Genomic DNA, 17,408 nt, shown 5'->3' with positions numbered 1-17,408 from the left:
TAGCTTGGTCGCTCTGATGGTTAGAGGTTCAAGTTTTGTGCCCTTAATTTTTATTTTCATATACGTCTTAGGCTAATCAAACAATTGGAAAAATCTAAAAAAGGTAGTTTGTCAACAGGATTCAAACTCACGATCTACAGCACACAGAACTGTATCGTACCGGTAAGCTAAGATGCTTGTCCATATTCAGTATACGGTACACACCTTTATATACAATGCTCCGTTTGAACTAATCCAGAATTTTTCAGCTGGTAAAGAGGATTTACCACAAGGGGTTAGTAAAACTGGTTACCGGGCAGTAACCACGGTAATTCGTCTGGTAACTGAAACCTTGATTTGAACTAAGACCTACTTTCAGCAAGATATAAAAGTGTATATTGCAGCTATTCAAATGCAAGGTTTCATTGCAGCAAATAACTACTCCCTCTGGACGTATTTAATCGACGCAGCGTTTGTGCGTACGTAGGCTAATTAGTATACACCGCTCGCGTCAATCTTATCAGACCGGAGGGAGTAACTGTGAAGTACACCACATAGCAGAACATTCTATTCAGATTTGTGATGTTTCTCATAAAAGAAGACTTAACAAACTTGAAACCACCTTTGGCTCGTGATTGCTATGGAAAACACAACAGTATCAATGAGATATATATGACTAAAGTTTTCCATAACTGCCACTCTGCCAGAGCAAAATAAAGCACTGTATTGCTAAATTAAATGTAATCGTGCATATAAAGAGCTATTGAGAGCTTTGGTTATAATTAATAAAGGCACGGTTTCATGCACCAAAAGTTAGCTCATTAATGTACAGCACTACAACAGCATCTTGCTAATAACTACTGCAAGATTTCAAGACAATTACGCCACAGATTTTTTTCTATCTCGCTGATTTAACTGTATTTAAAAGGAAAAACTTCCACTTACATGCACGGCGGTGGCCCTTCGCCTTCTGGTTCAAGCTTCCTCCATTCGTATGGCTTTGCAGCAGTATCAAGGGCCCAAACATCTGCCAGAGGACGCTTTCCTGAAATAAGTGTATTGTTAGTGTTGAAATTTGAAATTCTTAGGACAGGACAATCTGTAAGTAACTAAGTACAATTCTAGGCCAGATAAACACATATGGAAATAGCCTACCATCATTTCCACCAATTGTCAACAAGAACCGCTGCCCAACCAAGGCCATGACATGTCCGTATCGTGGACCAGGACCAGGCCCTTGAACCACCACTCTACAAAGAAGGCTAAGACCCTCAGTACATGTATGTAGTACCAAAAGAAAATCTGAAGTTATAATAGTGGAGTGAAAAACACCTGTGCCATCGTGGACGTTGTTGTGTAAGATCCAGAACATGGAGGTCCTCTGCAGATAAACCAGCAGGGCCTATACCACCCTGCATTGCGGCAAACAATGGGGAAATGAAATTATTGTTTTCTACGACACTGGCCTGGAAAAAAAAATGACGCACCTACTAACCTAAAGGCTGAAGCAAAAAACTGAAGTGTAAAGTACCTGAATGACCACCATGGTTCCAACAGCAGTCGCTACATGGGCAGCTCTTGGTGAAGGAGGTTCTCCAAGTGGAGTAAGCCTGACAAAATTGTGTTTTGTATAATCAGAACAAATAATCATACAAAGACAAGCATCAATCAACCCAGAAATGCCCATGGGATCTAAACAGCTTAGGAAAAGAACTAACACACAGCACTGAAGCACCGAATTGAAAAACAAAAATAAAAACCACTGTACCTGGTCCACTTATTTGATAACACATCATAACAGTGAACATCTGCAGTAGCCCCAGCAAGACCTGCAATCAAGGAGATCGATAAGCAAATCAATTTTTTGTATAACCAGATTGACAGTTTCAAGCAAAGGAATTGGTTTGGGCGTAGTATACTCTTTGTCAAACCCCCGTCCAGTGCAGCCACATCAAAAGTTCAAATCAACGTTTCCAGCTTGAGACCATAGTATACTCTTTCTAACACTTCATCATATATTATAACGCCACAACAAACTAGGTTGGACATTACAGAGACTGCAATCTCCCGAGCACGATCTAATTGTATTAGAGAACTCACGTTCGCATACTATGTTTGGCGCGTCAAACAATATGTGAGAGCTATATTTGGCCTTCCAAGTAAGAACCTGAGCACATAGTTACGCGGCGCCTTAATGTCAAACTCATTATTACTATCCAAACAAAGGTAGCACCTCAAATTCCCGCGGTACCATTAATTAACCTAGTCCCGCGCAAACCAGCCACAGCACCAAGCAGCCAGTACCCTGAATTCCACCTCTTAATGAGACTGGTACTCTAGATTCGCTATCCGGAGTAGATTCTAACTGCAAAAAAGAAACATTCCCTCCCAAAAATCCAGTCTTTTTCCCTACTTCCACTCGGAAGCAAGATCAAGAACTAAACCATTTCCTACTGTTTCAGTTCCCTTCAAACTATGGCTCAGGAAGCTAGAAAAGCAGCATCCAGCGAACCCATTTTGAGACTGAAAAGCAAGCTCAGGAAGAAAGTGCGTACGGATCCCGGCGCTCCCGGCGGACGAGGGCGGCGTGGCGGAGTTCCCCTCGAGCGCGGTGGCGCCGCCGAAGAGGATCAGACGCTGGCCGATGTAGCCCGGGGAGCCCTCCTCCCCGACGGCGGGCACGGCGGTGAGCGTGTGGCCGCAGCGGCAGCCGGGCCCGTCCTCCTTCTTGTCCATGGCCGCGTCCACCACCGTGTACCCCGGGGCCGGCCTGGGCCCCGCCGTCGCTGCCGCCGGAGCTCCAGCCGGCTCGGGGGGCGGGGACACGGAGGGGGTCTCGGCCCCGCTGCCGGAGCCGCCGACCTGCACCGTGACGGAGGCGGCGCTGGCGGCGTCGGAGTCGGAGTCCGACTCCGTGGCCATCCGCGCGTCCACGTCCATGGCCGCCCGCCGCTGCGCCTAGGGTTTTCCGCAGGCCCGAGATTTGCCCCGGGGGAGCTGCCGGCCGGCTCGGCGTGCTCCACCGCTCGCCGGCGGGTTCGCTCTAGGGTCCGTCCGCCGCCGGCCGCCGGCCGACGCGAGGCGAGGAGAGGAGATGGGATCGCGAGAGGGACGAGGAGGAGAGCGTGGGGCGAGCGCGCGAGCCCCTGGGGATTTGGGAATTTGCGTCAGATGGGAGGGGCGGCTGCGGGATTGCGGCGGAGGTCGGGGGCCGGAGCAGAAAATGTCGCGGAGGGAGGGAGGCGGCTGACTGACGGAGACGGAGAGCGACGTGGGAATGTGGGGGGATATTTCTATGTGCATTTTCAAATGAGCCGCCTTCTATCTAGAAAAAAAAAACCATTTTTGAAAATTAGGTGACTCCTTTTGCCAAACAATCCATAAAGGACCGTATGAGTGGCTAGCTAAAACATATGCATCCATTGGCTTCCCTAGGACTATGGGAAAGTACAATTTCAATTACGACATAGTAAGATACACTTCTCGTAAATAGCAACAGCCGAACCCAAAACAATTCCCGCCATTTTCATCACGTCGATCATGTTCATGCAGTTGGAATTGACTTCGATCATGTTACACTCCACCCCACCTGGCCCGCAAAAAGTAGACCACCGCGAAGAGCTCTTGCCTTTGGCGTTGACGGATCAGATGTGAATGGGATGCCATAGCAGCTTGCCGCCAAGAAAAGACCTCTATCATCTCTAATGATAGCTCGAGTGCCCCTGAAACCTAATTCGGAGACTGAACTAGTTCGCCATGTGTTGCCTTCCTTCTTTCCCCCATACGTACCAGATAGAGATAGCCGCCAGATCATTGTGATCCACCTCTAGCACCAATGGAGCTTTAACCGACTTGTCCCACAGTAGCGCTACAAGAGCTAAGCTACCCTCAACTTCGACATGGTAGACTTGGGCGATGATCGAGTCCATACAAAGAAGCTCCCATATTTTGTTTACCCTTGGGCATAAAAAGAAGGCATGACGAATGCTCTCACACTCTGTATTGCAAAGTTGGCGGTTGCCACTAGGCTGCACTGCTTGTTGGTGAGTATTCTGTTGCATGGAATAGCTCCCTGTATTGCTTTCCAACAATGTATCCTAAGCTTGGTATGAAAGTTTAGTGACCATATCGTTTTCCACACAGGCAACGTTGAGGACGTGTTGTAATTGCATGTTCGTCTGAGCTTGCTCCTGTGCATGTTCCCACTCGACATGGTAGCATGATCGCACGGAGAACACTCATGTTTTTCGTATAATGCTAGGATACAAAGTCCTCCATGGTACCTCTCGCAAATGGAATATTTATAATTATTTCAGCATCAATCGTCCAAAACACCTTTCTAATCACTTCTTCATCCCATTCACATCAATAGGCTCTAAAACACTAGTATACAAAATATGTCATCTTCTTGTCGCAATTTTTCTATTTGGGCGTTTGAAAGTTTGAATGCCAGCCCATAAACTCTAACAAGTGTAATAACTTTCCTTCTTCAATTGAAAATATGTCCATGGGGGAAGAACATTTCTAGTAGAATAATGGATTTACACATAAGGAATCAGGTTCAGATATTAGTCTCCAACAATGTTTTGCCTGCAAAACTCGAAAACCCATCCCTCCTTGTCCTTTGGGTACACACATCTTTCACCATGCAAACCAATACATATGTTTTTTGTTGATCATCATCTCCTCACCATAATTGGGAAATTTCATATATAATTCCTTGTATGATCTGTTTGGGTAGCTTGAAGACTAACATAGCATACGCCGAAATGGCTTGAATGACGGCTTTGAGCAATACCTCCTTTCCACCAAAGGACATGTTTTTCTCCTTCCAACCACTTAGAAATTTACAAAATATATCAATAAGATGTTGAAAAGAATCGGATCTATCAATACCAATCAAAGGGGCAAACCAAGGTACTTATCAGTTATGGCTTTAGTCATAATATTCGGAACTAAGCATACATCAACCCTGGTGCCCACATTGGTGCACGGGCTAAAAAATACTTGACTTCCCCTCGCTTACAAGTTGACCCGACGCAGCACAGTAATCATCCAAAACATGCAACGGTCTAGTCGCATCTGGCGCATCCGCTCTCATCAGTATTAATAAACCATCCACAAAGGGAAGATGCGAAACCACCGGAGCACCTCTACAAAATTTCACCCCTAACAAGTTTCCCACATTCTCTTCAAATTTCACGAAGTTAGTGAGTCCCTCCGCACACAATACGAACAAATACGATGAAAGAGGATCCCAAGCAGATTCCCCTAGTTGGATAGATAAAATCGGAGTAAGAGTTATCCATCCAAACTTGATATCTCACCGAAGAAACACACACCATAATAAGATCCACCTAGCTTGTATCAAACCCAAGGAGCACCAATATTTTTTTCCAGAAATCCCCACTCGACTCTATCGTAAGCCTTGTGCATATATAGCTTCACCACACATGTTCTATACTTTCCCAAACTCTTATTTTTAATGGTGTAGTATGACTCATATGCCACCAGTATGGTAGTATGTATGTTGTCCGTAATCAGTTTTACTGGCACAAATGGGCTTTGTGTTGGTATTATTTATGGGAGTAGATTTTTTCTGTCTATTCGCAATCAACTTTGAGACCACTTTGTAAACAGTATTATTGTTACATAAGCTTATGGGATGGAACTGAGTGATGGGTTCTGGATTCTCCACCTTCGGTATCAATACAATGGTTGTATTGTTCCAACCTTCCGGGATCACTCGACAATTAACCGCTAGCAAGATCTCGTCCGTCAAATCTTCACCAATGATATGACAAAAACGTTTATAAAAAACTGCGTGTAGTCCATCGTGGCCAGGCGCCTTAAGATCACCAATATTGAACAACACTTTTTCCCCTCGAGTACGTAGCTATCAACATCGCATTCGTCTCATTAATAACACAAGGATTCACCTTATCGATCACCTCCTGATTAGAATCTTGCACACATGCATTTGTTGTTTGTATGACCTTGTTAGGATTGATTCTTGATATTGGACAATGTACACTAGATGCAACCATAACTCATTCTCGCTATGGTTGATGCTATTTGTGAGCTGGTGGTTGATGGCTTTCGCTTTCCATACCGACCCTTTGTGTCGTATGTAATCATTCATGTACACATCGCTAGCTCGGAACCTCTAAATCTCGCAAATGCTAGCATTAGACAACGCGTAGTTTGAACTGTTTACTTTCCGTGCTGCACATGGATGTTGGTAGTAGTGGAGCCACCATGTAAGCATGGTGTCAAATGACACCAATGACTATTTCCTAATCCTGTTTGGAATTAGTTCATTACTCCCACAAATATGCGATAAACCACTTTGCATAGAAGAGTAACACCAACCATATATTCTTCTAGCTATGCCCCTAGATGCTAGTTCATTTGTATGTCGTTATCATGTCGGTAATGGAATTCGATCCCATTGGGATTGCTTGGAAAAACAAACTATAACTCATTCTCGCCTTACATAGCAAAAGGGTTATATTAAAGACAAATATCGCAAGAGCAAGTGGCCATTGGGTTGGAGCGAAAAATGTGACGGGTGGAGAAGTAAAAAATGGCGGTGACGAAGACGGAAAGTGAGGAGATTTTCGTGGATATTTTCACTTTGCTAGTACTCATGCTTTTTTTAAATGACGCCCGTTATGCGCTTTTAGTTTGTCTTATAGGTCTCTAATTTTATGGTATGTTGTGTTTTACTTTACTTTACTAGGTGTTGGATATTAATTGTCACATACAAATGATAGTAACTATCATAACAACTGAAAGTAAACTACCTACATAGCATGAAATCTAAATTGTTTTCAAAGTATCTAATGGCCAGTATATCTAAGCATGTGTTCATTTAGAGATAATCTTGAGTGGACCAGGCGTACATATTATTATGACTGGTAAGCCAGCTCAACTTCAAGTATATATGATATATATTATATACATATAATAAGCTTTACATGTCTACTGGCTAAAGACAAAAAAACATATTTATCTCATGTAGGCGATATGTTCCTGTCTGGGGTATTACAAAATTAGAGCTTGTGTAGAGGTTGACAAGGCTGCTTACCTTCAAACACTTAGAGATGGTAAATTACATAATATACAGTATTTTCATAATGTAATCTTGGGCAGCCAATGCTCCTTTATCTTCAGGGCATCTCCAGCGGCGCGACGCATTTTAGCGTCCACGCGCGTCCGTTTGCGTCGACCCTTTTGGTCGAAATCGACCGCGCGTCCATTTGCGTCGGGGGTGGCTCCAGCGGCACGACGCATTTTTTAGGACGAATCCTTTTTTTTAAACATGAAACATAGTTTTACATACTTAAAAAATAAACCTAAAACGCCTACTGCTCCTCGCCGCTGTGCTGCTCCTCGCCGTTGTGCTGCTCCTCGTCGCTGTCCAACACGATGAGCTCCGGTACGACCCAAGGCCAGTTGGCATCCGGGGGAGCGTACGCCGGGCGCGCCGCCGCCGGTGCTCGAGGTTGAGGAGGTTGCGGCTGTGGCGGCGGTGGAGGGGCCCAGTACTGCGGCTGTGGCGGCGGTTGAGGCGCCCAGGCCTGCGGCTGTGGCGGCGGTTGAGGCGCCCAGTGCTGCGGCTGTGGCGGCGGTGGCGGAGGCGCCGCCGACTCCAGGAGCGCCTGTCGAAGAGCTTCATCCGCCGACAGGCCCGGCGGCATGACGGCGGTGGCGTAGCGGGGCAGCGGCGGCTGCACAGGCGCCTCGTGCTCGGAGACGAGGACGGCGACCTTCGCCATCTCGTCGTCCGTCATGTTGTCCGGGAAGTCGAAGTTCCGGCCCTCCGCCAAGGCATGCTGCCATTCGTGGAAGACGACAGCGACGTAGTCGTCGCTGTCGTCCTTCACCTCCTCGCTATGGTACGCGAGCGCCTCGACGTAGTCGTCGTCGTCGTACACGGCGTAGGCTTCGTCGTCGGCGGCGGCGTCGTTGTGCTGCGTCTGCTGACGTCGCGTCCGCGCCTGCTGACGACGAGCCGGTGGTGCAGGGCCGAAGGGGTAATCTCTGTCGCCCATGAAGCCTGCCCTTCGTCTCCTGTCCGTCTCCGTGGACAGGTATGAAAGGATCGTATGCCGCACCTAGAGGGGGAGGGGGTGAATAGGTGCTAACCAATTTTTAGTTCTTTTTCAATTTAGGCTAGAGACAAAGGTAAATTCTCTAGATATGCAACTAAGTGAATTTACCTATATGACATGATAAGCAACTAAGCAAGATATAGCTACACAATATAAGAGATAGAATAGGATAGAGGTAACCGAGAGTGGAGCACGCGATGACACGGAGATGATTCCCGTAGTTCCCTTCCTTTGCAAGAAGGTACGTCTACGTTTGGAGGAGTGTGGTTGCTACGAAAGCCAAACCAACAGCCACGAAGGCTTCACTCAGATCTCCTGTGAGCAACGCCACAAAGGCCTAGCCCACTTCCACTAAGGGATTTCCTCGAGGCGGAAACCGGGCCTTTACAAGGTTCTTGGGGCACACATCCACAACTGAATTGGAGGCTCCCAAATCTGTAACAATTCAACAATCAGCAACAACACATCAACACAAATCAACTAGGGAACCAAATAGGAACACTAGCATGAGATCCCTCAAACAAATGAGGGGGAAATGAAAAACGCTTCGGTGAGGATGTAGATCGGTGTCTTCTCCTTCGAATATCCAAAGATCAAGAGCTTTGGTTGGGGGAGGAAGGAGATCTTGCAAATCTTGTGTTCTTGAGGTGGCTCTAATGGTGGTGAAGCTTGGCAGATTTTTCTTGCAATGATTGAGCTACTTGTCCCATTGGAGAAGAGAGCTATTTATATGATTGGAGCTCTCAGATCTGACCGTTGTGGCGAAATCCACTAACACCGGAAGTTCCGGCCAGGATGGCCGGAAGTTCCGGCTGGCACCGGAAGTACCGGCCAGGAGAGCCGGAACTTCCGCCGGGAAGATTCTTCGTCGGATGACCTGGTCAACAAAAGATTGGGCGGAACTAGGGCGGAACTTCCGGTGACCGGAAGTTCCGGCCAAGTTCCGGAATTTCCGAAAACCTTACTCGGACTATACTTGAGCCACAATTCCACATTTCGGAACTTGCCCGGAAGTTGGGCGGAAGTTCCGCTGACCGGAACTTCCGGCCACTCGCGCCGGAACTTCCGCCCAGGGAACAAAAACAGCAAACAATACTGCGCCGACGGGGCTTCGCGAGAACATACCGGGCGGAAGTTCCGCTCTGTCGGGGCCGGAACTTCCGCCAGAAATAAAAACCCTTCAGATCATCAGAACAGGCAGACCATCTCGCTGAACAAAAATATATTCCGAACACTTGTACCTGTCTACATCAACACACATAAATATATACCTAGTGTTGAGATCAAACACACAAAACCCAACAGGGCGGGAAATGTTCTTTCAATCTCCCCCTTTTTGGTGTTTGATGACAACACAAGTATTTGCAAGGAATGAAGTATGTAAACCAACAATGTGCAAGATGTACAGGAGCTCCCCCTAGATATGAGCATTGGTACAAAAGAAGCTCCCCCTAAATCTTGCAACCGTCTTCCATGGGTTAGCAATAAGATCATGCACAATACAATATAGTGATAAGCATATGGATAATAAGATCATGCACACATAGATAACCATGGAGACTCACATACGGAGTTTACCATACACATAGATAAGGTTCCAAACACATAGATAGAGTTTACAGGCCAAAATAAACTAGGACATAGTTCGACACCACAAGATAAATAGAATCACAAGCGATAAAAATCAAAGCCAACACGAGCTTGTGACTCCCCCATGCAAATACCCAACGGAGAGCAACCTAATAAGGTTCTCGCTCCCCCCTTTGGCACCAAGGCACCAAAAAGGGAAAGGAGAAACTACACGTCCCAAGGTTCGGCATTAGCCCAGCCGGGAGGGAGGTTCGATGTAGCGCCGGGGTAGGGAGGAATGTGCGGAGGAGACTCGATCTCAAGTCCATCTAGAGGGAGAGGCATGCCATGCTAAGAGACCCACTCCGCCTCCGGAGTGATGCTCTCCTCGGATCCGGGAGGAGACACGTCCACCGCAAGAGCCCTCATGATGCTCTTATGACGAACCCGAGACTTCTTGGCTTCTGCATGCTGCTGATACTGACGGTGGTTGACTGCAGAGGTGGGGCAAAAAATTTGTCTCATGCGGCGAGCAAGCTTAGAAGCCCAGCTTGGTGGCTTCTCATCCATGGGTGTAACATCTTCAATGGGGGAGTTGTGACGCTTGGTCCTCAAAACCTTCACTTCATGGGATGTGATACTGAGGGGAATAGAGTGAATGAGGGTGCTCTCATAAGTATCAACCCAAGTGTCCTCAATGAGCTTCATAATGTATGGAGCAAACGCGGGAAGCTTCTTCTCCATCACACATGACCACATCTCATGATAGATGTAGTCCATCACATCAAGCCTCTCACCGGTGCCCCTCTTAGCAAAGGAGTTTGCCATTAGATCCACTTCATAGAGATGTAGCTCATCAAGGTTGCCACCCTTTGGTCCAATGGTTTCCCGGTAGACTCTAAGCATAATGTCCCAAGTAGGGAGAAGATCCGCACTCTTGCCCGGAATACCCCAACCTTTGATGTAGAGGGGCTCCAAGACTTCCCTTGTTTGAGCAAAGGAGCTATCATGGCACCTCCAACCATTTGCATCTATGCCCGGGTATCGAGGGTATCCAAGGGAACTTCCAAACTTAGCCAAGTTAGACTCAAGTAGCCTTTCATGAGACATCCACCGGAATGTTTTAGCTTCATCGGAATCAAAGTGTACGGTGGCATAGAATTGTTGGATCAATCCGACATCATAATACTTGTTGAGCTCCATAATGGGATAGAGCCCAAACTCACCACACATAGCATAGGCTTCTTGAAAGTATGTAGAAGCGGCCATCTTCCCGGTGTCAATGGCATGTTGAGGGGCTACCCCCTTCTTGAATGGCACATACACCTCATAGAAAATCTCTTCTTGGGTCTTGTTGTGGAACCTCTTATCCGTAACCCTATTGTTCCGAGGGGTAAGGTAAGGGTTCACGTCACGGAGCTCCTTGTACTCAAGATATTGCATGTTCTTCACGGACACATGGATGTTCTTTCCTCTCACTGCGGGTGTCTTTTGCCTTTGGCCCGATTGCTGACGAGCGGTGAGCTTGGATGGTCTAGTTTGCTCAAATTCTTCCTCAATCTCATCCACATGACCTTTGCCTCTCTTCTTGGATGAACCTGGGATGGAATCAACAAGATAGGAATGATAAATGAGTGCACACTAGCAAGGAGGCCAAAACCAGAGCCTGCACAGGATATTGAGTAACAGCAGAAAAATTTGCCAGGCCGGAAGTTCCGGTGAGAACCGGCGGAAGTTCCGCCCCGGGGCGGAAGTTCCGCCGTGTGGAGCCGGAACTTCCGGCTGTTCGAATACAACGGCAGTTTCTCACCAGATCTGAGGCAATGGCTCGATAATCCGCATCACAACAACATCCTAAGCAAGTTCTAGTAAAGGAAAGGCATCTAGAGATGTTCTACCATAGCTTTGCCTAGAGTATGCCCTATAGTTCATCTAGTGAGGTCTACCCACACATAGAGAGGGAGAGGGCACAAACCGGGGGGAGCCATGGAGGAGGAGAGGGAGTGGATGCCAATCCACGGAGCCGATCCGGCGGAGGTCGCCGGAGGAGGGAGATCCGGCCGGAGAGAGGAGCAGCCACCACAGGGAGAGAGAGAACTAGAATAGATCTTGGGTGGGGGAAAGTGAGGGGGCAGGACTGCCTCCCCGTTCCCGACCAGTTATGTAGAGGTTTCGTAAGGGCGGAAGTTCCGCTCGTTGGAGCCGGAACTTCCGGTCCCCCAGAAACCAATCCAACTGATCAGCAACAGCGGCAGGAGCTGGCAGAAAATTCCAGCCGGAAGTACCGGTCGGAACGACCGGAACTTCCGGTGAAACGGAAAAAGCTGAGCCAGGAGCAGTTTTTGACAGGAAGTTGGTGCACTCGGAGAGGGAAGAGGATATGGCTTAGATGAGATAGGCTTAGGACAGATGCGCCAAACTGTGAGATGGTACATGATCACTCATTTTTGCAAATAATGCAAATGAAGGCCAAAAGTGAGTGATTTCCCATAAACAAAGAGATGTCAATAAAACTCAATGAAGATCCAAATAACTACAACTATTCACAAAGAAGAGTGTGGTGGCCTAGGCCACCATATATGAGTGTTATGGTATGGCACCGCGAAGATATATCTTGGGTCCAAACCAATACTCATCATTGAAGCTCACATATCAACATATGATATAAAGAGAATGATTTCTTAATGTTGGCATTATGGGGGGAGGGATAGCTCAATAATTTAAACCGCACTCCCCTATTTCCATGCCCACATCTAAACCAAATAAAGTTTTGAGACAAAGGTGTGTTTGCAAGATGGTCAAGCTATACTCCTTGAATCAATGATATTTAGCTCATTCCTCAAATAAGAGAACCTTGCTTCATCAAGAGGCTTCGTGAATATATGATACGTCTCCGACGTATCGATAATTTCTTATGTTCCATGCCACATTATTGATGATATCTACATGTTTTATGCACACTTTATGTCATATTCGTGCATTTTCTGGAACTAACCTATTAACAAGATGCCGAAGAGCCGATTGCTTGTTTTCTGCTCGTTTTTGGTTTCGAAATCCTAGTAACGAAATATTCTCGGAATTGGACGAAATCAACGCCCGGGGTCCTATTTTGCCACGAAGCTTCCGGAAGACCGAAGAGGAGTCGAAGTGGGGCCACGAGGCGCCGCCACACTAGGGCGGCGCGGCCCAGGCCCTGGCCGCGCCGACCTATGGTGTGGGGCCCTCGTGTGGCCCCCCGCGTTGCCCTTCCGCCTACTTAAAGCCTCCATCGCGAAACCCCCAGTACCGAGAGCCACGATACGGAAAACCTATGCGAGACGCCGCCGCCGCCAATCCCATCTCGGGGGATTCGGAGATCTCCTCCGGCACCTCGCCGGAGAGGGGATTCATCTCCCGGAGGACTCTTCACCGCCATGGTCGCCTCCGGAGTGATGAGTGAGTAGTTCACCCCTGGACTATGGGTCCATAGCAGTAGCTAGATGGTTGTCTTCTCCTCATTGTGCTTCATTGTTGGATCTTGTGAGCTGCCTAACATGATCAAGATCATCTATCCGTAATACTATATGTTGTGTTTGTCGGGATCCGATGGATAGAGAATACTATGTTATGTTAATTATCAAGTTATTACCTATGTGTTGTTTATGATCTTGCATGCTCTCCGTTATTAGTAGAGGCTCTGGCCAAGTTTTTGCTCTTAACTCCAAGAGGGAGTATTTATGCTCGATAGTGGGTTCATGCCTCCATTGATATCCGGGACGATGACGATGAAAGTTCTAAGGTTGTGGATGTGCTGTTGCCACTAGGGATAAAACATTGATGCTATGTCTAAGGATGTAGTTGTTGATTACATTACGCACCATACTTAATGCAATTGTCTGTTGTTTTGCAACTTAATACTGGAAGGGGTGATACGTCTCCAACGTATCGATAATTTCTTATGTTCCATGCCACATTATTGATGATACCTACATGTTTTATGCACACTTTATGTCATATTCGTGCATTTTCTGGAACTAACCTATTAACAAGATGCCGAAGAGCCGCTTGTTGTTTTCTGCTGTTTTTGGTTTCGAAATCCTAGTAACGAAATATTCTCGGAATTGGACGAAATCAAGACCCAGGGTCCTATTTTGCCACGAAGCTTCCAGAAGACCGAAGAGGAGTCGAAGTGGGGCCACGAGGGGCCGCCACTATAGGGCGGCGTGGCCCAGGTGTTGGCCGCGCCGACCTGTAGTGTGGGGCCCCCGTGTGGCCCCCCACGTTGCCCTTCCGCCTACTTAAATCCTCCGTCGCGAAACCCCTGATGCGAAAAACCACGATACGGAAAACCTTCCAGAGACGCCGCCGCCGCCAATCCCATCTCGGGGGATTCTGGAGATCTCCTCCGGCACCCTGCCGGAGAGGGGTTCATCTCCGGAGGACTCTACACCGCCATGGTCGCCTCCGGAGTGATGAGTGAGTAGTTCACCCCTGGACTATGGGTCCATAGCAGTAGCTAGATGGTTGTCTTCTCCTCATTGTGCTTCATTGTTGGATCTTGTGAGCTGCCTAATATGATCAAGATCATCTATCTGTAATACTCTATGTTGTGTTTGTCGGGATCCGATTGATAGAGAATACCATGTTATGTTAATTATCAAGTTATTACATATGTGTTGTTTATGATCTTGCATGCTCTCCGTTATTAGTAGAGGCTCTGGCCAAGTTTTTGCTCTTAACTCCAAGAGGGAGTATTTATGCTCGATAGTGGGTTCATGCCTGCATTGACACCTGGGACCGTGACAGAAAGTTCTAAGGTTGTGTTGTGATGTTGCCACTAGGGATAAAACATTGATGCTATGTCCGAGGATATAGTTATTGATTACATTACGCACCATACTTAATGCAATTGTCTGTTGCTTTGCAACTTAATAGTGGAAGGGGTTCGGATGATAACCTGAAGGTGGACTTTTTAGGCATAGATGCAGTTGGATGGCGGTCTATGTACTTTGTCGTAATGCCCAATTAAATCTCACTATACTTATCATGACATGTATGTGCATTGTTATGCTCTCTCTATTTGTCAATTGCCCGACTGTAATTTGTTCACCCAACATGCTTTTATCTTATGGGAGAGACACCTCTAGTGAACTCGTGGACCCCGGTCCATTCTTTAATACTGAAATACAAATCTGTCGCAATACTTGTTTCTACTCGTTTTCTCTCGCAAACAATCATCTTCCACACAATACGATTAATCCATTGTTACAGACAAGCCGGTGAGATTGACAACCTCACTGTTTCGTTGGGGCAAAGTACTTTGGATTGTGTTGTGCAGGTTCCACGTTGGCGCCGGAATCCCCGGTGTTGCACCGCACTACATCCCGCCGCCATCAACCTTCAACGTGCTTCTTGGCTCCTCCCGGTTCGATAAACCTTGGTTTCTTTTCGAGGGAAAACTTGCTGCTGTGCGCATCATACCTTCCTCTTGGGGTTCCCAACGAACGTGTGAGTTACACGCCATCAAGCTCTTTTTCCGGCGCCGTTGCCGGGAGATCAAGACACGCTGCAAGGGGAGTCTCCACTTCCCAATCTCTTTACTTTATTTTTGTCTTTCTTTATTTTATTTACTACTTTGTTTGCTGCATTATATCAAAACACAAAAAAATTAGTTGCTAGCTTTACTTTATTTACTGTCTTGCACTCTATATCAAAAACACAAAAAAATTAGTTACTTGTTTTACTTTACTTAATATCATGCATGTTTTTATCTCACTAGTTAAGCATAATGGAAAACAACAAAAATATGAGAGATCTTTATGAACTTTATCTTGAATTAGCACATGATGTGTTTGAAGAGAGAATTAAAAAACCCATGGAACTTTATATGCATGCTAATGGGAATGTTATTACTATGGATGCTTTGAACACCATTGTTGCTAATACTATGGAAAATTCTAAGCTTGGGGAAGCTGGCTCTGATGAGCATGATCTTTTTAGTTCCCCAAGCATTGAGGAGAAAATTTTCTTTTATGATTACAATATGCCTCCTATATATGATGATAGCCACTTTGTTGAATTTGCTCCCACTACAACTAATAAAATTGATTATGCTTACGTGGAGAGTAATAATTTTATGCATGAGACTCATGATAAGAATGCTTTATGTGATAGTTACATTGTTGAGTTTGCTCATGATGCTACTGAAAATTATTATGAGAGAGGAAAATATGGTTGTAGAAATTTTCATGTTACTAAAACACCTCTCTATGTGCTGAAATTTTTGAAGCTACACTTGTTTTATCTTCCTATGCTTGTTACTTTGCTCTTCATGAACTTGTTTATTTACAAGATTCCTATGCATAGGAAGCATTTTAGACTTAAATGTGTTTTTAATTTGCCTCTTGATGCTCTCTTTTGCTTCAAATACTATTTCTTGCGAGTGCATCATTAAAACTGCTGAGCCCATCTTAATGGCTATAAAGAAAGAACTTCTTGGGAGATAACCCATGTGTTATTTTGCTACAGTACTTGGTTTTATATTTGAGTCTTGGAAGTTGTTTACTACTGTAGCAACCTCTCCTTATCTTAGTTTTATGTTTTGTTGTGCCAAGTAAAGTCTTTGATAGTAAAGTAAATACTAGATTTGGATTATTGCATGCGAAACAGATTTCTTTGCTGTCACAAATCTGGGTCTAATTCTCTGTAGGAAACTCAGAAAATTAAGCCAATTTACGTGAGTGATCCTCAGATATGTACGCAACTTCCATTCAATTTGGGCATTTTCATTTGAGCAAGTCTGATGCCCTAATAAAATCCATCTTTACGGACTGTTCTGTTTTGACAGATTCTGCCTTTTATTTCGCATTGCCTCTTTTGCTATGTTGGATGAATTTCTTTGATCCATTAATGTCCAGTAGCTTTATGCAATGTCCAGAAGTGTTAAGAATGATTGTGTCACCTCTGAACATGTGAATTTTTATTATGCACTAACCCTCTAATGAGTTGTTTCGAGTTTGGTGTGGAGGAAGTTTTCAAGGATCAAGAGAGGAGTATGATACAATATGATCAAGGAGAGTGAAAGCTCTAAGCTTGGGGATGTCCCGGTGGTTCACCCCTGCATATTCTAAGAATACTCAAGCGTCTAAGCTTGGGGATGCCCAAGGCATCCCCTTCTTCATCGACAACATTATCAGGTTCCTCCCCTGAAACTATATTTTTATTCCGTCACATCTTATGCACTTTGCTTGGAGCGTCGGTTTGTTTTTGTTTTTGTTTTGTTTGAATAAAATGGATCCTAGCATTCACTTTGTGGGAGAGAGATACGCTCCGCTGTAGCATATGGACAAGTATGTCCTTAGGCTCTACTCATAGTATTCATGGCGAAGTTTCTTCTTCGTTAAATTGTTATATGGTTGGAATTGGAAAATACTACATGTAGTAACTCTAAAATGTCTTGGATAATTTGATACTTGGCAATTGTTGTACTCATGTTTAAGCTCTTGCATCATATACTTTGCACGCATTAATTAAGAAACAATTAGAGCTTGCTAATTTGGTTTGCATATTTGGTTTCTCTAGAGTCTAGATAATATCTAGTATTGAGTTTTGAACAACAAGGAAGACGGTGTAGAGTCTTATAATGTTTACAATATGTCTTTTATGTGAGTTTTGCTGCACCGTTCATCCTTGTGTTTGTTTCAAATAACCTTGCTAGCCTAAACCTTGTATCGAGAGGGAATACTTCTCATGCATCCAAAATCC

The 17,408-nt window shown here is 45.6% G+C and overlaps 1 protein-coding gene across 1 annotated transcript; it reads right to left on the bottom strand.

Moving 5' to 3' along the window:
* Positions 1–920: 920 nt before the first annotated feature.
* On the bottom strand, positions 921–2,919 carry LOC124657719 (serine/threonine-protein phosphatase BSL2 homolog). Its single transcript, XM_047196233.1, has 6 exons — positions 2,535–2,919; positions 1,748–1,808; positions 1,511–1,589; positions 1,312–1,391; positions 1,135–1,229; positions 921–1,024 (listed from the first exon to the last, which is right to left on the bottom strand). Exons 1-6 carry the CDS (start codon positions 2,917–2,919, stop codon positions 921–923), a joined length of 804 nt encoding a protein of 267 aa, XP_047052189.1.
* Positions 2,920–17,408: the final 14,489 nt, after the last annotated feature.

Source organism: Lolium rigidum, chromosome 5, assembly GCF_022539505.1.
Source record: "Lolium rigidum isolate FL_2022 chromosome 5, APGP_CSIRO_Lrig_0.1, whole genome shotgun sequence".
Taxonomy (NCBI): domain Eukaryota; kingdom Viridiplantae; phylum Streptophyta; class Magnoliopsida; order Poales; family Poaceae; genus Lolium; species Lolium rigidum.
Note: the sequence above shows the minus strand (reverse complement) of the source record. Positions and strands in the feature narration are given on the sequence as shown.